The sequence below is a fragment of the Anser brachyrhynchus genome, assembly GCF_964034855.1.
Source record: "Anser brachyrhynchus genome assembly, chromosome: 17".
NCBI classification, from domain to species: domain Eukaryota; kingdom Metazoa; phylum Chordata; class Aves; order Anseriformes; family Anatidae; genus Anser; species Anser brachyrhynchus.
The window spans coordinates 11,507,299-11,531,106 of record NC_137710.1 but is presented as its reverse complement, the minus strand read 5'-3'; the positions used below and the strand labels follow the sequence as shown (position 1 = coordinate 11,531,106).

General features: G+C 52.9%; 1 protein-coding gene across 3 annotated transcripts in view; it reads right to left on the bottom strand.

The window, feature by feature from the left end:
• Positions 1-769: 769 nt before the first annotated feature.
• PXN (paxillin) overlaps positions 770-23,808 on the bottom strand; it is a 43,680-nt gene continuing 20,641 nt past the window's right edge. For all 3 annotated transcript variants that reach the window (XM_080559142.1, XM_080559143.1, XM_080559141.1), the window contains exons 2-11: positions 19,823-20,049; positions 19,231-19,346; positions 17,181-17,320; positions 16,615-16,816; positions 15,973-16,108; positions 5,648-5,818; positions 5,130-5,303; positions 4,494-4,575; positions 3,969-4,117; positions 770-2,411 (exon numbers count right to left, since the gene is read on the bottom strand). In XM_080559142.1, the coding sequence (XP_080415268.1) occupies positions 2,145-2,411; positions 3,969-4,117; positions 4,494-4,575; positions 5,130-5,303; positions 5,648-5,818; positions 15,973-16,108; positions 16,615-16,816; positions 17,181-17,320; positions 19,231-19,346; positions 19,823-20,049 (1,664 nt within the window). In that variant the 3' untranslated portion in view covers positions 770-2,144. The remainder of the gene's footprint in view (positions 2,412-3,968; positions 4,118-4,493; positions 4,576-5,129; positions 5,304-5,647; positions 5,819-15,972; positions 16,109-16,614; positions 16,817-17,180; positions 17,321-19,230; positions 19,347-19,822; positions 20,050-23,808) is intronic.

The window sequence follows — 23,808 nt, the reverse complement described above, 5'->3', positions numbered from 1 at the left end:
TGAAGCCACGCCCCCTGGCTGAGGCCACGCCCCCGCCCGGCGCCCCATCTCCCGGCCGGGAACACCGAGGCAGGGCCGGGCCGAGCGCCCGCAGCGGGGCAGCGCCTTCCTCCCACCCTTCCTCCCCCCCAGGGTGCAGGCAGGGGGCTGGGGAAGAGAAGCGGGGGCTCCCGGCTCCCCCGCCCCGCAGCATCGCCCCGCGGCTCCCCGCGAGCTCCCGGAGGCGAGGCGGCCCCCGGCCAGCAGGGCACAGCTTACAGCGACGCTCAAAGCCCACGCCCAGGCGACCCAGGCACTCACAGCCCACCCGCCTGTGCGAATTAAATAATAAAATAAATGGGAAAAATAAATAATAAAATGGGGAAAATAAATAATAAAATGGGAAAAATAAATAATAAAATGGGAAAAATAAATAATAAAATGGGAAAAATAAATAATAAAATGGGAAAAATAATAAAAGGGGAAAAATAATAAAAGGGGAAAAATAATAAAATGGAATTAAAATTAAAATGAAAAAATAAAATGAAAAAATAAAATGAAAAAAATAAAATGAAAAAAATAAAATGAAAAATGGAAAAAAAATAAAAAAATAAAATGAAAAAATGAAAAAAATGAAAAAATAAAATGAAAAAAAATGGAAAAAAATGAAAAAATAAAATGAAAAAAATGAAATGAAAAAGTAAAATAAAATAAAATAAAATGGAGGTGATGGTCCCTGCCCCCGGCCGCAGCCCGCCCCCCCCCCCAGAAAGAAGCAGGCGAGGGCAGGTCGGTTTAACACAGCGTCGAGGTTACAAAGGCAGGCGGGCAGCCCCGCGGGCACGCTGCCTGGAACAGCACAGCTCGAGATATAAAAGGCGCTTTCTTAAAATCACTTCAAAACCAATTTCCGTATAAGAGGATTAAAAGCAAATTAGATATGAATTCAAAATCAGTGTAGAAATCTTATCAAAGGCAGGATACAGTATTCATTTCGATAGTAAAACCAAGTGTGCCTCACACACCCGACCCCGGGGACTTGTTATGCCGGTAACAGGCAGTACAAAAGGTTATTGCTCTAGCATCTCTCCGTGGAACACGTTTAACAGGAGCGCAGAAAGGAAATACCGAGGGCTGACAGGTCTCGTTAGCAAAGAGAGGAAGGAGAAAGCATACAAAGGGGGGATTTTTTTTTTTTTCCCTGGCTTCTTAAACCCCTCCGCTTCTCCCCGACCTTGCAACAAGCGCAGGGCCTGGCAGGTGGGAGAGCTTCAGGCCGGATAAACGCACGCACACCACAGGCACTCGTGACGGGGATGGGTGATGAAGGCTGTCCCTAACCTCCCTGCTCCTAAAGGAGGGACGATGCCACCGCTGCCTCTCTCCTGGGAGTAGCAGGCGAGGGGAGTGGGTGCTGAGGGAGGTGCCTGGCCCCGCACGTCACCCTAGGGGCGCTCAGCGGCACGGAGGGATGGTCGGGGCTTGGAGAGGGCAGGGAATAACAAACTAGGGGAAAAGAAAAAAAAACAAAAAAACACAGTAATACCTTGATTCCTCTTCAAACAAACAACAAAAAAAAAAGTGGTATCAACTCCTTACAGTGTAATGGAACTGGAGAGACCCTTGCAGCGTCCTGGCTGCCTGTGCTGAGGCTCCCGGTAAGCCAGGCGTGCCCGCGGCCCCAGGGAGCGGAGGCAGGGTGGTGCTGAGCTCGCGGGGTGCCCTCGCTGTGCTACCGCTCGGGCTGCGCTCAGGAGCCTCAGAGAGGTGTCAGGACAGAGGGCTGCGTTGCCCGCCAGTGTCAGGGCGTGCTCAGAGCGCTGACACGGGCTGAAACGTACTGGCTAAGGCTCCTGCTGCCGGGAGGGGGCTGAGGAGAAGCTCCCTGCTGGAGCCCTCGGGCTAAGCTCAGCTCTCAGTCACACCCAGCCGCACACAGGGACCAGGGGACTCGCCTCTCTCTGCTGAGACACAACAAGGGCATTTCCAGTTAAATGGTCCGTCTCTGGAGCTGCTGCCTCTTGGCGGCAGCAGCAAGCACTACCACCCACCCCCCACCCGCCCTCTCCCCTGCCTGGGAAGCTTTCGAAATCACAGTAATGTTCAGAGAGACAGAACTGCCCGGGGGGAGGCAGAAAGATGCTTAGCTCCCAGCTAGGACGCCTCTAACAGAAGAGTTTGAGAAAGCAGTTCTGACAGTAGGGCTTGTCGTTCTGTTCTTTGAAGGTTCCTTTGTTGAGCTGCTTGAGGCAGAAGGCACAGACAAAGTGTTCGGGGTGAAATTTCTTGCCCATAGCAGTGATGCAGCGTCCTGTGATAGGCTTCTGGCACCCAGAGCACAGTGAGCCGCGACGCTCGTGGTAATGCACCTCGCAGTAGGGCTGCCCGTCGTGCTCGAAGAAGCTGCCGTTGATGAATGGTGTGAAACATTCCTGCAGGGGGAGAAAGCACAAGGGGACAGAGTCAGTAACAAGCCAGGGATGTGGGAGGCTCCACAAATCTCCTCCACTCCGGGGCACGAGCTCTCAACATCATCCTGCTGTCCACAGAGCCGAAGTCTGTCCATCAAGAAGAGTTTCCAAGGAGAGGCTGATGGACAGAGCCAGAAGCAAGGGAAATAACCACGGCCCTTTCCAGCTGGCTTCTCTCACACAACGAAAATAGGAGTTACCAGATGCGTTCAGCCAGGACGAAGAATGCTGCTCCTTCCCTCAAGGCAGGAAACAGAGTAGAGCACCTTCCCCTTTTCTCCTAATCTCACTCTGGCTTCCCCACAATAGGAGGCGGAAGGCAGGGACCAACACAGGCTTTCCTACACCAAAACCTAACGAACGTGGCACTAGGTCCAGCTGGGAAAACAAGGCACAACTCCTACTTACAAGTGCTCTCTGGAATGGCTGGCATGACGGAGGTACGCTGTGTGTAGGATTTGGATTCCACCCTGAAATACCTCCACCAGGCACACATGCATCCCTACTGGGAGAAACCCTTGTTTTCTCCACAGTGCTAATGGTTTTGCACAACGAGGACACACCAGCCATGTGCCTGTTGGAGTCCAGCACTCGTCATCGCCCTCGGTACCAGGCAGCTGAGAACGTGACAGCAGAGCCTGCAGCAGAAGCCCCCATCCTCCCTGCAAGGCCGGGGAGATTCCCCTCCTCGTGCAAGCAGTGAACGGAGGCGATGGCCGGGGAGGGGAGATGAACATCCTGCCGCGTGGACTGAAGATGGCAGCAGGAAGGCCCACAGAAGCCAGATCTCCGTACCCCTGGTGCTGCTCAGCCCAGGCACCTTCCTCATCCCTGGATCACGCGGGATCACATGCAGCCGGACCTGCGTGCACACAGCATCCAGCATGCAGGGCCACCAGCGGCTCAACGCTCCGCGCTGGGTCACAGTCACACCACGAACCCGCAGCTCGCAATTCTGCTGCTGAATCTGGTCTCTGCCTTTCTTTCCCACTCTAGGAAAGCCTGGCTTGTATTTGCTCATCTCTTGGGGCCTGTAAGAGTTAATATTCGCGAGGCACTTTGAAAGAGCGCCAAGCATTTAATCTGCAGTATTCCTGTTTATTATGCCTGCCGCATGGAGCCTGCCGCTACTTCCCTGCCTTGCCTGAACAAGGTCAGTCTCATTAGTTTACATTGTCAGATGGAGCATGGGAGGAAGAGCCTCAAAATCTGATTGCTGAGGCAAGTGCTCAGAGAGAAGCTTAGCTTATAATTGTTTAAAGGCCACAGAAAATGTCTCTGTTTATCTGTGAGCTGCTGCAGAAGCCCATAACTGCAGCTGGGAACAGAAAGAGCAAAGCAGCTAGAAAGTTTCATGTAAACCGGGAAAAGAACAAGAAGGTGCTTGGTGCTGACATGTTTTTATCTGGCTGTCCTTCACGACCCCACAGACGCCTTTTGCTTGATAAGGGACCAGAGGCCTGCAGGGTGGGAACGACAGGGGTCGTAGAGCAGCCCCAAAGGACCTTGGGTTCTTACCCGACAGACAAAACATTCAGGGTGCCACAGGGTGTTCAAGGCAGAAATGTAGTTTTCCAGGATAGCCCGGGCACAGCCTCCGCACTTGGGAGCAAACATGTCAAAGTAGTCCTTGCGGCAGTAGGCTTTGCCGTCCTTCTCATGAAATCCTGCCAAAGAAGAACAAAGAGCATCAGCTCCTGACCTTCACCCTATGGCCAGCCAAGCTCTGGAGAAACCAGCGCGGGTAGGATCATCCTTCCCGTCCCCTCACGCACAGCAGGCAGCTGTTCCTCATTCTGCTGCCCTTCCTGTCCCATGCGCACACATGCACATGCATATTTTTCCTCTCCAGAGACTGAGAGAGAGAGAGAAAAAATTCCTGGTGGTATCCTTTGTGCATAAACAGCTATTTCCCTTGGAACTTCTGCCTTCAGCAGTTCCCGTCATCTCTCAGGCTGGCCCCTAGTAGCAGCTCTGCCTTACACACTTCTCTGCAGCTCAGGGAGGAGGAGATTGTTTTCCCCTTGCATAAACCAGTAATACCTTCAGGTCCAAAGAAAGCTCCACACTGGGCACAAAAGAAGTGTTCAGGGTGCCATGTTCTGTCCAAAGCCGTCACCACTTTCTGTTCAGAAGAAACAAAGTACAATCATGTTAATCATGGGTTCAGCTTGGAGGTGAACAAGGGGGCGCTGGGTGGAAGAACACATTAATGTTGGTGCTGACAACTGCATGCATTAAAATAGACTGTCCTTTACAGAGCTGAGTCAGTTCTGACTCTGGCTCATTCAGGCTTTCCCCACAGCACACTTTTACCCTAAAAGGATCTTACACACAGCTTCCTCCCTTACACAGGGCCCCGTCCAGCTCTCAGGACTAGCACACTGGTGCCTCTTACTACAGGCTACCAACAGGCAGGAGCTGGGGAATCGTTACCAGAACGACAGAGCCACGTTCTGCGGGATTACAGCCTCAGTGACGGCAAGAGGGACTAACCCATCTCATTAACTAAGTTCATTAAGAACTGGACTGGGTCAAGTTGTTTCCCTTTCAGAGCCAGTGCAAAGGAAAAATCGAAGTCGCCAGACAAAATCTTTCACCCAGTACGCATGGGTGGAGTTTTTAAACACCGAGGCCTGCAGCACCTCGTGTCAGGGCTCATAACCCCCCAGAACTCACATCGAGGATCGGCCCGTTGCAGTAGTAGCAGCGAGGGGAGAAGAGGTTGTGATAGTCCTTCTCGCAGTAGGGCTGCCCATCCCGCTCAAAGAAGTTCCGTGAGCCGATCTCCTCCTGGCAGTGGGTGCAGACGAAGTGCTCGGGGTGCCAGGTCTTCCCCATGGCTGTAACTACCTGTTGGGAAGAGAACTTATGGAGGACAACTCTATCTCGCTCTCCCCTCGACCACATGACAAGTTACCAGCTGGAGGTCAGCAAGAATGACAAGATCTACTACTCAAGTGAGCCCTGGACTGGGGTAGCATGAAAACTGAATTACCTATCATCTCAGGAGAGGGCAGTCCCTCAAGGGCAGGGTAGAGGTCACTGGAGGAGCTTACAGCGTACCTAGCCAGTGGATAAATAGAGTACTTCAGTTTCTCCAGCATCTCCAGTCTCTTCAGCCTCACGAAAAAGCCCTCCCCGTTACGCCCAGCTGCAGCCCAAGCTTCAGCACCGGGGTGGCACCTTCGACCCACCTGCCCAGCGATCGGCTTCTTGCAGGCTCCACAGACGCCCTTGGCAACCGTAGCTACCCCCAGCTTGTTCAGGTCGGACTGGAGACTTCCCAGCATGGTGTCCAGCTGGCTGCCAGGTTTGGGGGTTGTGGACGGCGGGGAGCTGCTGCCGGCTTTCCCCTGCGCCATGAACTGCAGGGAAGAGAAAACAGAGGCTGTAAGGCAAGCGGTGCTGCCCTGACCAGGAAAAGGGCTGCTGTCGCTGCCAGCGGCTCTTCTGCAGAGACAGGAGATTGCTAGGAGACAGCTACAGAAGCTGGTGAGAGCCAGGATCAAGTACGCACAAATTCTGCCCATGCAGAGACCCTGGGATGTGTAACAGCTGAGCTGCGAACTAAGGATCTGCCTTTCCTTCGCTGCACAGAGCAGAAGTTACTAGCAGACCCCAACCAGTCGGTACAGCGCTCTGTAAGCCTCTGCCAAAAATCTCCCTTCACCTCATCAGCTCCTGGCCAGCTGACAAAGCAGAGACGCCATCCGAGGGCCTCTTCCCCTTGACCTCTCTCTGCTCCTACGCTGCTGCTCGCTGTCGTCCTCTCCGACAGAGACCCCTCTCCTCTCCTCTCCTCGCTCCACCTCCCTTTCAGCCAAAGCACCTTCGCTCTTCCCTCCCTCCGCCCGCACCGCTCCTTGCCGAGTCTCCCTCGCCCCATCAGGTGGCTCTCATCCCACGCCTAAGCTGAGCAAGTGGAAGCAGGAAGGAAACGGGCGGAGGTGCCTGGTGTTTACCTACAGAGAGGGCAGTGCCTCCACGGCAGCAGGCTGCGGAGGAACCACTGCCACGTCTGTTGTTGGAAACGCACGCGGGGTGCCGGGGAAGGGGATCGGGGAAGGGGATCGCGGTACTTGTCTCAGAGGCAGGTTCTGGAGCTCACAGCACAAGCAGCTCACAAAGGCTTCCCAAAGAAGGCCAGGGGGAGAAGTTTTACTTAGGTTCATAACTTGGGAACAAAGTTTAGGTGCTCTTGGGACACCAAAGCCCCCTTTGCAGGCTAACTGCAATAACGAGGCAGAGATTATCTCAGCTGACTGCACTGCAATACCTACTGCCAGGGTTAGAGAGACCCAAAGGAAATCCTTCCCTGAGATGTCGGTCTGGAGCATTTTTTCTCCTACTAAGAGGACAGATTAAACACAGACATAAAATCTGTGCCTGCAAACACCCCCCCAGCCTGCTGCCATCGCAGCCGGGGGGCAGGACATGCAGAAGCACCCCCTCCAGCCCCAGGAGGAGCTCTGCTCCTCGTCCTGCTCACGCTTGCAGTCAGCCAGTTTACACAGCGGCCAACCCCGTTTTCCACTTGTTCGTACAACATTTCTCAGGCCATACATTAATCTTAGCTTCCTGGTGGAGCCTAACACACAGCTGTCCCCTCCCAGCCACCCCCGCGGCCCCCAGCAGCAGAGCCCAGCCCCAGTGCCCGCAGCCCTCCGCCTCCAGCCGCTGCTGGCTGCCCAGCGGTTACGGCGACTGCCCCGCGGCTCAGCACCGCAGGGAGACTTCCCCGGGAGACAGACACAGGGCCCTGCACAACACCAGGCCAGAGTCCTGGGGCAAAGCCAGGGCTTCCTGCACGGCCCAGTGGGAGGAAAAGGGCTGGGCAGAGCAGGATCACATCCTCCCTCCCTCACTAGCCAGGGGCTTGTGGCCACCAGGCAGGGCAGGCGCAGAGACCAGTGATAAATACCACCTGGAGAGATCGGAGATGAATTCAACGCGGAGCAACACCCTCACCTGGGGTGCTCCAGAAGCCACAGGTGACCCCAGTGCAGGCACAATGACCTGGGGACACCACAGCATCAACCTGGCCTGGGGGTCCAGCTCACAGACGAGTCCCCACTGAGGAAGGCTTGCTTCCTCCGCCTGCTGTTTAAGGGGACGCCCAGCACAGCACCACACAAATCCGTCAAGCAGAGGCCCTTCAAATTCCCACCCTGCACCCGTGAGACCCGCCACCACTCATATTCAGCTAAGAGCTCGAGAAGCAGCACGCCACACTCTACAAAAAGCTACTTTCCCCACGCCGGGAGCTGCATGTGCACCCCCAGAAGGGCACGCCATGCAAAGAGAAAGGAGGTCCTGCCTTCTCGGGGCTGGGGGGGCCCCGGGGTGCTGGAGCAGCCAGCAGACTGGCACTGCCGACGAGGGGAGGAGCAGAGGTCACCTGCAAAGCACAACAGGTCACGATGCAGAGGCTTGCTCACGGCTCAGACCTGTACAAACCCCACGGCACACTGCTGCGCCGCTCACATGTAATTAAGACTTCCCAGCGTCCCGGAGCCGCAGCCCTTCCCTGGCAGGGGGTGCAGAGCACAGCCCTCGATCACACCACCTCCTCCCCAGACCTCCTCCCCAAACCCACTCGCACTGTGGGCAGCTGGCCACACCGACCAACGCAGGAAGGGTTGAGATTTTGGTGTCTTTTTTCATCCCTTTCCCTACTTCAAGGACAACTGTGGCAGGGGGAGCTGAGCCTTAGTTTCAGAGCCGCCTTTTTCATCTCAGAGGAAAATAAAGCCAACGTGATCCCTGCTGCAAAAGGGCAGGCAGGAAGCACACGCACCGCAGCGATTACTGCACAGACGTGCGCTTCGCAGAGCCAGACAGGCACAGCTGGGATTGATTTGTTATTACCGACGGCTCTGCTCTCCTACCACCCGGTTCAGCACCAGCCTTTGCCTGAACATCTACTGAGCTACCAGGCTGGGAGCAGTGGTTAGACTGGACAAGATTCTGCTAAAAAGAAAAAGAAAATAAACAGAAAAGACAAGCCTGCCTGCATCTGCGGGAAGAAAGCCTCATCTTCAGTCTGACAGCCAACAGAAACAACTGTCTTGGTGCTAGGGGTCCAAGGCTGGGGAGAGGAGTGCCCAGGCTCTTCAGAAGGAGGGGTGCCCCCAACAGAAAGCTCATGATAATCAGCGGCAGAAGTCTCCCACTGGAAGAGAGGCTGGGGAGCCAAGCTGAAGGAAGAGGAGGAGACTGGACGAGGAGCTGAGGTAGACGGTGGGTGGGAAGGCTGAGGTGGGAGAGGGAGGAGAGGTACGGGGCCAGGGACACGAGGGGGTGCAGCGTTAGCAGGGGCTGTCTTTGCAGCTTCTTTGGAAGGCTGGAGCGGGGGAGAGGCTGAAACAGAGACCGTCCTCCTTGGGGGGTGCGGGGACTCTGGAGGGAAAACCACCTAGAAAGACACGGAGGAAGAAGAAAAGTGAATAAATCCAAAGAGGAACCAACGAACACCTCCTGCACCAGGAGCTGGGAGCACACAGACAATAACCCAGTCTTTACTGCCCAGTGCTCTCCCCCTTCCTTTTCTGAACCTCCTTGGGTGCGCACCCGAGCACGAACAGGACATCAGCCTCACTGCCACAGCCACGCACAAGTGGGTAAGAACAGAGGCTGCTGCTTTTTACCTTCTTTATCTAAGGGGAAAAGGCAGCAAAAAAGCAAGGGACAAGGAACTAGAAAACTTGTTTCTCTGCATCGCTCTGAGGAAGAGCACCATCTTCCACCCAGAACTTCCTGCAGAGGCAGGAAACAAAGCTTGCCTCCATGCCAGGCCTCTCAGCATGGCTCTCAAATAATCCCCACGTGGACATTTGATATGCGACAGCAGCAGACCCAAACAGACAGCACTACCGGGGCCCTCAGATACTACTCCAATTCTTAAACAGGGAGAACTAGGACCCGAGAGCCAGTTCCCTTTTCAGGTCAGGCAAGGGTGAGCAGAAAGAGCTAGTTCTTCATTTTGTCTTGCTTAGGACACTCAGACTGAATCTGCACCTCCACGCAATGCTGGACAGAGGGACATGCTGGAATTTCGCAAGACATGCCCCTCCTTTCTACCTTCTCTACTTGCTGTCCACCATTCTGCTCTTCTCCCTGGGGTGTGGCAGTGATAACGACCCCCTCTGCCAGCCAGTCATCCTGGCTTTTCCACTCCTCCTGTTCCTGCTGCCTGGCGATGCCCAGTCTGTCCTGCAGCTCTTCAATCAAGTGATCCTGGGACTCTGACTTGTGAAATATCGCAGGACCTAGCTTACGCCTTGGAGAGAGGTCCCGATTCATTGGATGTACATTCGAGGTCTCTTTTGTCCTCTTGATTAAAGACTTAATCTAAATGACAAAGGTAACAGTATCAGCAGAGAAGAGCAAGGTAAGGGCAAGCCTCAAGATGCAACAGCACAAACTCAGGCTATTAGTGACAACTGTGAGCAGAGCAGGAAGAGTGATGACATTTATTCCAAAATGCCAAAACTCCTTTTGGCACAGCCCAGAACAGTGACTCAGTGCAAGGAAAAACCCCGTAAGGATCATCACTGCAGCCAAAAATAACTATCTAGAAAAGGAAGGGAAAGATTACCCAGCAGGAAGCCAAGATAGGAGGTGCAGCACGACTGCCCCGCCGAGCATTAAAGAAACCTCAGCATCGCAAGGACACACGGCAGCCTTGCTGTGTCTGCCCTTTACAGGGAGAAGACTCTCGGTCAGAGATGGCTGGTGCACAAAGCGTACTTCCAGGGCTGGAAGGAACACTGACTGGTCTGGCAAGAAGACCTAAAAAGGCTCAGCAGAGTGGAGGAGCTGCCATCCCAAGTCGGGAACATCCTCCGGAGGCATGAAACAGCCCTTCAGCTTTTCAGAGGCCATTTGCCTTATTCCAGTTAGGGAATAAAACTCCCCTTCACAGGGCAGCCCCTGCAGCCTGCCATGCTCCGTCCTGCTCACCGCCACGCAGGGGAGGCCACAGGACAGAGCAGGGGACTCGACACGCCCGTGACATGCAGCTGTCAGTAACGCTGCTCGGCACTGCATGCTGTTAGTGCGGGCGAGCCCAGGCGCTCTCACACCACACGCAAACGTTAGTGAGCTGTCAGGTCACGCCTGGACTCATCCTGCTCCCGCATTCGTGCGGTGCCTGCCTGGCCTGACGCAGAGATCCTCTCAATGGGTGGTTTGGAGACGTGCAGCTGATCCCATTCAGCTTTCCAAATGTTTTCAGGAGGTTGGGGAGCAACTGCAGAGCTTGTGAACTGCTCGTTTTCCTGCTCTCCTCTGGCTTTGGTCATGTTAGCAGCACCTGCCTTCCTAGGAGCTCTCCCTCTGCTCTGCCTCTTCTGGCCCAGATCAGGACAGACATCTACTTGCATTTCACGTGGTACTTCAGCTTTTAGCTCCTGTCCTTGCTCCACAACGAATCCCAACTGTTTTTTAGTGTCTGGAAAGACATCCTGCTGATCCAGGGCCGTGACAGAAGGTTCACACACAGGACTCAAAACCTTCTCATGCTTTGCGTGTACGTCTGGCAGATGCTCAGCCAGCTCCAGAGCCCAGAGCTCATCTAAAGCTGTTTCCACACTTCTGCCCTGAGAAGGAAGGGCTGAATTATCCCTGAATGCTCCCTGCTGGCCCGGCTCTTTAGCTATCTGCCCGTTCCCTTGACCATTTATTCCAGTATTTGAAATTGGGACACTTGAGATTTTGGGGTCTGTTCTCTGCTCCTTTTTCTCGCTCACTTTTGTCAACTCCAGGCCTTGTGCCTCCACCTCAGCAGACCTACACAGAAGCTCCGTGCTGGAAGCTGGCACGGCCTGGGAAGCCTTCCTAGAAGAGTCAGGCTTTCTGCTCAGCCTAACCAAGCCTGCGGAGGTCAACTGCTCCCCACGAGCAGCAGAAGAGACGCGCGGAGGGGGCACGGGGACCATTTGTGGCAAAGAAGGCATGTGTGGAGGAGCAGCAGAATGCCCTGAAGCAGGCAGAGCTACAACGTGACTGCCTTCCCCAACGCGGAGGACTGCTGAGGGGGCAGATGTTGGTGCTGCCAAGTCCCCGCTGTGACTCGCAGAAGGGCGTTTGGAAGAGGAAAGCACTGTTAAGCTGTGATGAGAGTCGCTGGAGTCTGCGTCTGCTGAGTTGGGAACCGGTTCTGGGGAGGGCTCAGAAATCAGAGAGATAGTGGAACTAGTCTGCAAGAAAGGAGACAGAAGGAACAAGGAGAAAAAAACATAGACAGAAGAAAGGGAAAAAAAAAAGCATGGTATACAGCATTGTAACAACTGTGACCTCCAAATCAAAGAGCCATGTCGATCCAGGGTCTTACATCAGAGAACGAAATATCAAAGAGCAGAACTAACGTGACAGCGTGCTGATCTTTGCATGAGATCACAGGATACGAAGCTCTACAGCCATCAAGATCCTTTTTCTATGCTGCCCTCCTAAGCAACACCTCGTGTTCACCTACAGCTGCGACAGGGGCACGCGACAGCTGCCGGGAAGCCAGCAACAAACCCGGGAATGTCTGGACTGTGAGTAAAGGTCACATTAGCAACTTACTCACAGCCAGCCATGTAGATTTTACATTTGGAAGCTGAAAAAAGCAATCAATGAACAGAACAAACCCTGACATTCTTCTTCTTGATACACTAACAGCGTGCTGCAGTTGGTTACGTTCACGGCAATGAAAACAAAGCTTCGGGGCAAGCACAGCAAGAACAGATGACATGGGCTTTGTTCTTCCCACATCATTAATCTCACCTTGGACGTGACACACGCTGAATCTCAACAAGCCTGGCAGTCGCTCTATGCCCTTGTAAACTCTGCTTTGATTGTGGCCTAAGGGGAACAGGCTAATCTAGCCATCTCCACATTTACATTGTAACAAAATCAGTATTAATTTTAATCCAAAATACACTCTAACAAGAGTGACTGATACCAAGTTTTTGGTTCTCCTTGACTAGAGGGTGTTTAAAAAAAAAAGATCATGGATCCTCCTTTCCCTGTTTCCAGTGACTCCTGGCTGAGCTCTAGGAGACAAGTTGGCATTTCTCCCTTTCCTTAAAGAAAGGCAATCAGAACAGCGGGTTAGCCAGGCCAACTTCAGGCCAACGCTGTCCTGCCAGTTTTAAAAACCTAGCCTAAGGATTCCCACATCCGACAGCTATCAAGAGCTGCTCTGATTCTTCGCCATGCTTTCCAAAGAAGCTTTAAGAAGTTAGATGCTCACGTTCTCACATAGCAGGGCACACAACTTTCTAAGCCCGTGCACACTATCTCAGTCTTTACTTACCTTTCTGGGACACTTGCCATGAATTGAAGGCTAAAATTAACCAGAACATGCACAAAATCTGCCAGAAGGTGGAAAAGACGTATCCCTTCAGCTGGCCTAAGCAGCTACCATCCCAAGGGGTCAGGAGATGGCAAGCGCACAAATCTGTGAAGTCACAGCAGTAGCACTACAGGGAGACCACTTGGAACGTGGTAGGGGACCACAAGTCATCACAGGTTGCTCCTCATTTCAGGAGCACGGCCAGATGAGAAGAACCAGCAAGTACATTCCTCAGTTAAAATAACAAGTTTGCCAATATTGCCCTCCTCCCTGTATTTATACCCCCCAGATGTACCCATAAAAGCAACCAGTTTTCATGCTAAGGTTCATATTTACTCGGTTTCTAGACTTTCTAAAATTAAAGCCGGTCATTTTGACAGCAAGACTGTCATTTTGCTCAAAAGCAAGTATTTCCAGCCTATTAAAAACATACTAGCTCCAAATTCAGAGCAAGGTTGCACACACAGCAGTTCACAGCTAAAGGCAAGCACCTCACCACGCAGCAAGCAGGCATCGTATTACACAGGAATGGCAGAGGCTGAAAAACCAAGTGCATTAAGTAATCTCCATGGCCGCTGATGAGCTAGATAACCAAAAATCAAATGGATTCTGTAAGCAAAGAGAATGAGCAACTCATTAAAGTGAGAAAAATGATGATAAAATGTATCAGTCTGTTACAACAGCTTTTACCCTCGGGTATGAGGGAAATTAAACATCTGTGCTGCCACCTCTCCCACCCCCGTCTGCTGGAACTTGCAGTTGTACCAGCTCCAGCTAATTGCATACTGGACTGGGTTTTTCTGTCCTATTTCTTGCAGCCCCACGCAGGTCTGGCACTCGAACAACAGCCTTTCATCTTTCACTTTTAGGAAAGACTCCACTTCTCTCCCTTCCATCCTGCCACTGGAACAGACCACAAGTCCATTTTTACAGACAAGCTAAAACCACTAGTTGGCACAAATACGGGAGGTGAAAACAAACAAGGGCGACTGAAAGGAAAATGAAGCAACATGGAGAACAGGAAGAAGGAGAGCAGCTGTTAAAAGCAGCCAGGGACAATATTAACAACAGGGAAGTGATCACAGAAACCATGTTGTTGGTGCTTTAGGGGAAGAATATTTATATACAGATGAGCTCAACGCCTTCCAAAAATCCTAATGCTGTGTTTATAGAGCTCAAATCTTAAAATTTTGCTCCGTTTCAGTTTGTTCTCAAAGTCCAACCAGAAACTAAGCCAAGAAGGAGGGCAGCATTACAGAAAGCAGCTAGACTGTCATGCAATTTTAATGGAGTTACACAAAGAATCTCAGGCCTTTTCCCAAGACTGCAAAGCATTTGAACACCCACACTCAGAAACGTCCCCTCTTTGTATCTTGCAAAAAAAAAAAAAAGTCAATGCTGAGCAAGGGTATTCCCAGTTGCCAAGAGCTCACCAAGGAGCAAAAGGCTTGTGGCAACAACCACGCCCTCAGCTTGTTTCTGAGCCCTGATAAAAACAGCAGGGGCACAAGGCCCTGGCACTCCCACAGCGTGTAGAAGGAGCAAGGCAAGGTACGCTGCCAGCAGCACAGGTGGAAACTCTCCGGCCTCCCAGTTGTGCCATTTTGCGAACAGATTGAACAGATAGCTGTGGCTATCCTGCACTCTACCCCAGGACCTAATATGGAGAAAAAAGCAACAGGAGGGTGTCAGTGTTTGCAGTTGACTACATACAAACTACAGTAAGTCCAGAGCAAACAGTGAGTAACGCCTTCATTCTCACAAAATCGTGTACATGAGTCACAGACCACAGACTGAATTAAAGCCCAGCAAGTACAGGGCAAGTAAAGTCCCGTGGAGCATGCATGCTCACTGCTGGGTTCTGAGCTCACACGCTTGGTCAGAACTCCGGGTATTGTAGGGATCTCCATGAAATCCACAGCACGCTTTGGAAGTACTCACACGAACGTGGCACAGAGAGAACGACCACCACAAATAACCACAGCAAAGCTGTGTGTGACTGTCCTGTTTACTTCTCACAAAGTGTTGCTCAGCTCTGTCTGCCTCAAACCTAAACTCACGGTAGGAGGAGATGGAGTTCAGCACAGGCAAGAAACACCAAGCATCAGCAGATTCTGCCCTGTGAGTTAGGGACTTGCTTAGGATTACAAAGCAAACTTACACGTACATGTAAGAAAGGCACACCCAATAATGACAACATACAGAATATGTTAGATATTTGCTTCTCCACCTCAGAATAAATTCAAGTAATTCAGTAAGGCTCTAAGCAAACCAGCTGAAAGTAGAAAGCAAGCACATTTTTGCTATGATCGTGGGTAAACGAAATAGCATGAAAACAAACTCCACAGTTCATCACCTAGTGTCAGAACAATAGCATACCTCTACGAATAAGAAATCTCTGCGTTTATAAGTCATCCAAGGACATATGCCAAAAACTTCATGTATCAAGAAGACCACGGGCAAGTTACTCCCCTGCTTCTCCTATTACGGGATTTTCTACGTGCCACTCACGACTGAAGCACCGGTAGCGGTTCCTTTGCAATACAATTGGTTGACTTGTAAACACGATTCTGAATACTGTTTGCCATCCTGCACTCCCCAAGAAGCTCAGTCTTTAACCCTACTTTGAGCTGAACAAGCGATATTGTTTTAAGATGGGAACCTTTGAAGCCTCCAGCTGTTTGATGCAAGGGCTTTGGTGTTCATACCACACGCCTTTAAGCCCCTAACACACCCTCCTCAGGGAAAGCACATCAGGGTAAAAATGCATTCCAGAGGGGGCCATCCCATAGAACAGGAGAGCCTGGTCTCTGTCAATAAGCAGATGGTGTCCCATGCTCCCCTACTTCTTGTTAAGTTGCAGCACAGCAAAATAATTCACCCTGCCCTGAGCAGTAACTGAGCTCATTATCTTTGCCAAACACAGACGAACTGCAGGATGGAAGGAAAAACAGACCCCAGAACTGCCTTACCCATGCCAGTGATGAGAATTTATAGAAGTCATGAACCTACAGCAGCACACAAAGTGCAAATACCCCCAGAGGAACTTTCTCCCAGTAAGGATGAGAGGTAAAGAGGCCATTTGGGAGACCAAATAAGGTCAGCAGACGCGGCCAACAGGCAAGAGAGTCTGGACATGGGGGGGGACAAGATGAAGCATAAGTTGTGAAGATAGGGCACCTTAAAGTCGGAGAGGGAGGCCATCAGCTCATCCAGTTCTCGTGTAGCTGAAGAAGCAGATATACGGGTCTGCTGTTGGCTGGCAGTGACGCGCTGGGGGCTGCTCACCTCACCTTGGCTCACAGTGATTGCGGGGCTGACAAGAAAAACAGAATGCATTTAGGCACAGGGGAGCCCTCCTAGACTGAAAGTCCCACTGTCCCCCCAAAACAAGCACAGCACAGCAAGTTTCATCAGCCCACCCTGGCCAGCCCTCCCCCCACATCCAACCTCCACACGAAACAGGTCTCCTCTCTCCGCCACGTCTAACACAAGTGTAGACACACATACACCTCAGCCATGAAGGCACGGACTACAACCAAACATTTCTTTCACCAGACATTTGGGTATTTGTGACCAGCTATACATCCAAGTTCAACATGCTGCTAGTGACATGACATGTTATTTTTTCCATCCAGGAAGAGATGCAGTAGATAGAAGAGCACCAGCATCCTCACGTGCCTGTCGAATTTCCCACCCTTCAGACAAATCCCATCTTCTGTCCGTCACTGCCCCACAGCATCTGTCCCTCCCCTGCCTCACTACTCCCACAAGAGCCCGTCCAGCCCCAGGGAAGCCAGCAGTCCCCAAAACACCACTTACACTGGACTTGGCACCGAGCTCTCCAGCTCATCCAGCAGGCTCTCCACACTGGGACGCACGTCCTCGATCCCACGCCCGCCGTTCCGCTTGGGTTTTTCTTTTGTAGGGGGTGCAGCCTTCCCTCCCACAGAGCTGCTGCTCTCTGGGATGACATAGTGAGGTCCAGTCACGCCGGGCAGTGATGGGCTTCTGCTGGCCTCGTCTTTAGAAGGGAGGAGCAGAAAAGAGTACTTCAGACGCATAGGTCCATACACACATGCAGATCAGAGGCAGGAGCAATGAGCTGCCTGGAAACCTTGCAGAATTTCCATCTTTGAGGATGTTCAGAACTTAAATGCACAAGGACTTGAGCAGCATAATCTAACTTTGAAACTGTGCAGTTAGAGCCGATTTTAAAATTGGCCCGAGTTTGAGTATGGTGCTGGACCTCAAAAGGTCCCATCCATGCTAAATGAGTCTTTGATCGGGGCTGGGGCATCTCCCTCAGAAGGGATGTTGGAAGGAGAAAGACAATTACTTTGGGAAGCAAACTATCTACTAATACCAAACGTCTTGCTACTCCTCACCTGCTGGGAAGCCACTTGGTGGGTTATGTTGAACAGCATTCAGTTCCAGGAGAAGCCTGTCCAGTTCTGAGAGGTTGCTGCCCAGAGAGGTGCTGGTCATCGTGGGAGATGGTTCTGCAGACTTCTGCTTGTTTGGGAAACTAAAAGGGAAGCACAAAACTTCTACTTCAAGATACAGCAGAAGAATGGAGGGAAATCTGTATTAGGTTGGTAGAGTTTACACATGAACTGTATTATTTTCAAACTGGGGCTTTTAGATCTGTGGGGAAAGATGTGTGCTTTGTGAAGTGACTATCAACAGAGCTGCTGCTTAGCCACAGCTTCAGTTTGCTCAGCCACATCTTCATTTGTCCGTTACAAAGAAATAACATTGATAGACAGGGGCTTGGATTTTCAGGACCGTGTGCTGCACAGCCCTGTAGCAAAGAGTTAACTGTCTGCAGATCCAAGATGCACAGAACAGCAGCAGAACCATTAGCTGGCATACGGGAAAATTACTTGTTTCTGCTGACATCACAGCAAGCAGCAAATAACTCCTCTGAAACAAGGGGATGCAGGGCCAGCACAGACTGGAGAAGAGGCAAAGTACAAATCTCAAGCTAGCAACAAAAAGCCAAAAGCGGCAGGTTACGTGGCAACCTTTTACAGCACACAAGCTCTCTTTTTAAGTGCTCAAACCTTTAATCTGGGGAATTGTAACCAATTTATAAGGAAGTAATTTGAAAGCATTTTCCACCACATTAAACATGGGCCTTTAAAGTTTACCTACACACGAGCATATATAAAGCACCAGCTGTAATTACTGCTTATCCTGTACGGGTGATCCCACTTAGCTACGCACAATTGCAAGCTGTTTCAAAGCAAAACTGAGGACTCACGCAGTGTTTTTTACAGTAACTACACTGTAATAACAGTCTTCCCATGGTCAATGGCAGGGAAATACTTTTCTCCTAGTTTTACAAATGGACAAATAACTCGTAATGCTCTAGAGGTTCTTATTGCATCAAAAAGATGCTTTCCAAATCCAAAAAGGGAATTTCTGTTTCCTGCACACTCCCAGATTCTGCTCAAAGTTAATACAAGACAGGCTTTATCACTCTGACACCTACTGCACCAGCGACAATTATGAAATTCCATAAAGGCAGTTCTTATCTCTCTTCAGACTGAAAACAAAGTCCACAAATGCCGTCTGAGGAGGGCATACTTCATCCTGGCCCAAGCACACAAGCCGCAATTCAGACCAGAACCAGGCCATGCCAGGCCCTTTTACAGGAGGATTCAGGGCCCTAATTATCTTCGTTTTGTACTAATTGCATGCAGCCCTCTGAAAAACTGCAGTTACTGCCGCTGTTGGGCCATCCCTGGTTCTATCCAAAAGCAGCTCTGGTTGTAAGCAACTTTCTGCTCAGTAGGCAGAGCTAGGCGTGGTTAGAGCATGACACCAGTGAAACACCACCGTAAAAAGGCACCGGGGACAGAGCGCGTTGCATGGGGCCGGCAGAGATGAAGTTCTGACTGCCTCTTCCTCTCTCAGCCCCGTGTCAGCGGAACATGCAGGCCTACCATAGAGGCTGCCCCGCCAACCTCTGAGCTGTCTTTGTGAGTATAAAACAGTAAGTAGTCGGTAGTAGTGACAGGGAAGCTCTAAAGCCACTGTTAGAAAATGTAAATTTACATGAAAATTCAAATTATCATGCATCCTGCCAGGTGACGGGTAACCGAGTTCCCTGAGGCAACTGACTCAAAGGCCACCCACCTCCTCAAGAACTTTTGGGGCTGGATTTGGCACTTGTCCCTGGATTGTATCCTTCAACCCAATCCAGATCCAGTCCTGTCTGATGGATCCTTAACCTCTCCTACAGCTGAGCTAACTAAAGGCCCACATTAACCCTTGAAGCAGGTACGAAAGGTAACGTAGCCCCTTACAAACAAGGTAACAAAACACAACACTGGGCAACAGAACATATACAAGGAGCAGAGCGTTTGTTTCCAGTTACAGAAGGCAGCTTGAGCTGTGAGTCAGGCTTCTCTCTTAACAGGGACAAGATACCTGTAGACGTGTTCCTCTTCACTGGCACGAGGAGAAGGAGAGCTGAGCCCGTCCCTAGGAACAGAGGCACTGGAGCTTTTGGCACTAGAGCTGTATATAGGCGACTGGGACTGAGGCTGCGGAAATGAGATTTGCGTTAGAAACAGAGAACGCCACACAAGTACACACACTGCGCCGCAACCCCACACACCACAGGAGAAAGCCCAGCAGCACAACAATTGTCTGTTAGGCAGCCAAGCCAGCCTCCAGGAGAGGAGCTACACCGGGGACAACCGCTCCCCACTTGCCTCGGACTTGCCTACAAGTTGCAGATCTGCGCTGGAAACCCCCAGTCTGCAAGACGGATGACTAACACTAATGTCACCACGCTACCACTGCTGAAACGACAACGGGTTTTGAGCTCTTCTTCGCCATTTGTTCCGACTGGTTAGCTCTATTAAAAACCTCCACCTCCCCCCATTTCCCCACTCTGTGCTTATCCAACCTCATCCTCACGTCTCGCTATTCCTTCCCTCATCTGCGTCCTTGAGGGGACTGCAGCAAGCAAACAAGCAGGCACCTTCCCCATCTCCATGGGCACGTGCTCACTTACTTGCTGGTGGACGTATCTGGATACGTTGGGCTGCCACTGGTCCAAGGGGTCGATCACAGTGCCATTTAGGGCCTCGCTGGAAGGCGGCGGGGGCACTGGAGGCGGCACAGCGATCTCCTGGTACGTGTGGTTTCCAGTTGGATAGGAGTACGGCGTTTCCTCCGTTAGAAACACTGGCCGCTTGGAGATATGCGAAGTGGTGGATTCCAGGTCTGCCAGTAAGGCGTCTGCAGGAAGGAAGAAAAAAAAAAAGTGAAAATCCTGGACAACAGCTTTTTCTCTTTCGCCTCGTTATTCAGGATGTCCACATCAGAAGGTCTCTGGGAAGAGTTTTCATCTAGGGTGAGCTATTAAAGGCACTGTGAAACACTGCCACAGCTCAGGGCTTCTGGTACAAAGAAAAACACCAAGGGGTAACAGAGCAACCAGAAAAAACTCAGTCAGCCTCAGATTTTTGTCTTAACTGGGAAGCCACCCAGCACGAAGGACCCGCAGTCTCTCCGCGCCCTGCAGAAGAGCAGCCTAGGAGGAACCTGCCTAGAGATTGACCCGCAACAGGATATTGACACAGGCTAATTACAGGCCCCACATCATCACCGAGTCATTTCACGTGGCCGCAGGCGCTGCTTTCTGCAGGAAACAAGATCTCGGGAGGGGTTTTCTCCAGAGTTTCGGGCACTGCAAGAAGCATGCAACTTTCAAGTTAGCCCATCAGCGCGGCAGCAGGACTACGTTCTTCGGCTTTCCTAACAAAAATCCCCCTCGGTACATCACACAAACAGTTAACTGGTTTCCAGAGCCTGCCAGGTAAACGCAGTTTCTTCTCCTGGAAACAATTCTCGGCTTGCTGGGTGGAGCCTGCTCGCAAATTCCTGAAGAGAAGAAAAAAACCTTCCATCCGCTAGAAACACCGGCGCTGGTGCCAGGCAGAGGAACCCACGTCACAAGGTTAGCACCTCTCGGAAACCTCAGAGCAGGGAAAACACTCCCCCCTCGCCGACGGGACGAGACAACCCACCTCTCTGGGTTTCTCCCCCCACACTCTCCTTCGCCCGTTGCATGCCCCTCACAGCAAATCCCAGCTCGTGGGGCGTCCGCCCTGTGAGCCACCCCGCGGGGAAACTCCAGCGAGCGACTGCAGGCCTGCACCGTGCACGTTTTCGGCAGAAAGCCCGGCTGGCCGGGTGCCCGCAGGCAGGGGCACACCTCTGCAGGGCTGCTTAGAGAGGAGCCGGCCCGCTAGGGACATGGGTGCCCTCCGGGACAAGAGCATCAGGACACAGCTGGCGGCACCCGTGGGAGATGTGCGATGCAGCCAGACGCCAGGAAGAAAACTTTGGGAAACTTTTGGGAGGAGAAGCCCCTGGAAGCTCCCTTACTGGCACCAAACCTCCCTCTACTCGGTGCCAGACCCCGCTGCCTTCAAGCCCTTCAGGTGAGCGGGACCTGCCTTCCTCCTCCCGTGCACAACAGGCGCCTCGACACTCAGGTTTTGGGGCTGAGGGCCACGGCTGGGGGCCCAGCCAGGGTCACGGGGGGCTGCAGGGATCTGGAGGCACCCGACGAGCTGCAGGGCACGCTGGCCCTAACGGCAGGCACCTGCCAGCTCCAAGCCCCTTCCGAGCAGGGCAGCCCACAGCAGCCAAGGCACTGGGCAGCCCTTCAGAAAACACGCTCGAGGGTCAAATGGAGGACGGCGTTATCGCGTTACACGATGAGGAAGGTGCTGCTTTTACGCTCACCCTCTTCCACCAACCGAAGCGTCATAAAAGGGAAAAGAGAGAAAAGCAGCAGTCCTGCCCTCAGAGAACATAATGCAGCCAGCAGCAAATTAAATCCTGCGTTAAATTAACTCTGTGCACCAGTCGTTTAGCCAGAAAGACGCTCCAAAGCATTTAAGCCACGGGCATCCTCCTACGGGGACCAAAATACCCCAGAATTGGATTCTCTGACGGGATACAAGCTTGCTGCAGCCGGGGAAAAATAAGTTTAGGGTTCTTTTTAAGAGAAAGAGGGGCTGGTGGACTCCCCAGGGGAAGGCACATACCTCGCGGGGACCGAGGAGCCGCGATTCCTTGGAGCGGGCAGGTCCTGCGACGGGAGGTTTGGTGCACACAGCTCCAGAGCAGGGCTACCCGGGAAGGTGGGGTTTGTGCTGCTCCCCGCCAATGGCAGAGGCAAATCAAACTCCACCAGGAAGTAAAAATCCCGTGAGGGCGGACGGCTCCTCCAGCCCTGCAAGGGGGACCCCAAATCTCGTTGCCACCCTCCAGCCCCAGCCCTCGCTGCGGGGCGGACGGACGTAACCATCTCACCGCAAAATTCGCCTCCTCGGGCCGGCACCTCTGCCGAGTGAGGCCACTGGACAGAACCCCAAGAAACGCACTGCTTTCTCCTGACGGCACAGAGGAGTTCAGCTAAACGGAGCTTTTCACTCCGCCAAGCCTGCAGAAGAGGGGTCTGGAGCTGCCAGAAGCCCCGCGCCCCAGGCTGCGAAGGAGTTAAGCAGAAGACATCGCAGTTAATGATTAACTTCCCCCATGCCCTCCCCCTTCCAGGCTTGAGCAAACAAGGCAGAGCGAGGAACAGGAAGCGGAGGGAGGAGAGAAGGCTGGGGAAGGAATCGCTGGCTTACTCCAACTGCCTCAACTTCCCAGCTGGGCCCGAGGCGGGAGCACACGGCCCCAGCAGACGCCAGTTTCCCCCACAGCACGGGGCCTTGCCCCATGCCCTCGCTCACGCCAACCTGCCCGGAGCCACCTCGCCACGCCGGGAAGCTCGTCCCCGGCCACGTTACAAACCAGCCGGGGGGATTAACGTCGAGGGGATCAACGTTTTGATGCCCACCCAGCATCGTGTCCCAAAGCACCGGGCGCTCGTTTGGGATCCACTCACCTTTATAAGGCTATCGGAACGTAACGGGAGAGAAGGGAAGGGGGCAAAGAAGGGAGTTTGCTTTTTTTTTTTTTTAATTAATGGAATAAAGGCCCGTTGCTCCCTTCTGGCTTTCACAAAAGGACCACCGGGACCAGACAGCCCTCACCCGATGAGGTGTAACAAAGGAGCCGTGCCTCGCGCAGCGCCGTCACTGCGGTGCCTGCTCCTTAAATAGAAATACTCAGTTCTTCAGCAGAAATAGTAAAGGCTCTATCGATTTCCCGGGGAATGAACCGGTCCCTCCCACGGCGGCTCCTGCGGCGCAGCGCTGCAGGAGGTGTAAAGCAGCCGGCAGCCCCGCTCAGCCCCCAGCAGCGGGCGGGAGGCAGCCCGGTGGCGCAGCGGCAGCCGTCAGAGGGCACCACCACATCCTCACAAGGACGGAGCGATGGAACTGGGCAGCAAGGGCCAGCTTGGCACCGACCCCACCTCGCGCGGTCAGCCCTACGGGCAGGGGCCTGGCCCTCCCGCAGGGGCACAAAGCCCCGCGTGCTGCACCTCCCCAGCACACGCTGCGGCACCTCGGGGGCCACCGCCCAGCACGCGAGCAGTGACCACGCAGCGCCCGCCGCAGCTTCGCCGCTGCCCCAAACGGGCTCCAACGCAACCCGCAGGCACAAAGGTCAGCTCGCAGGCACGATGATCCGGCACAATGATCCGGCACAATGATCCGGTTACCGGAGTGCAGAGGGCTCAGCATAACCGCCAGCACGGCCTGGACGCAGAGAAATACGTGTTTTACGCTGTGTTAAAAGAGTGCTGCAGGTTGGGGAAAAATGAGGGATATGTGTCAAAACACCACCAGCCCCTACGCTCCCACTCGGCACCGTCCACATGCTGCAGTGCCCCGGTACCCGGCCGAGCACCTGGCGATGCTGCAGCACAGAACCAGCCCTCCTCCTCCTCCTCCCTCCTCCGCGGAGCCACCCAAGCGCCGTGCTCAAGTGAAAGCACGCTCAGGCCGAGGGCTGCTCAGCCCACATCCTCCCCAGCACGGGAGGACGGCTGCCTTCGCGTTCAAGTGGCTCTTCTGTACTGATTTTTCTGCG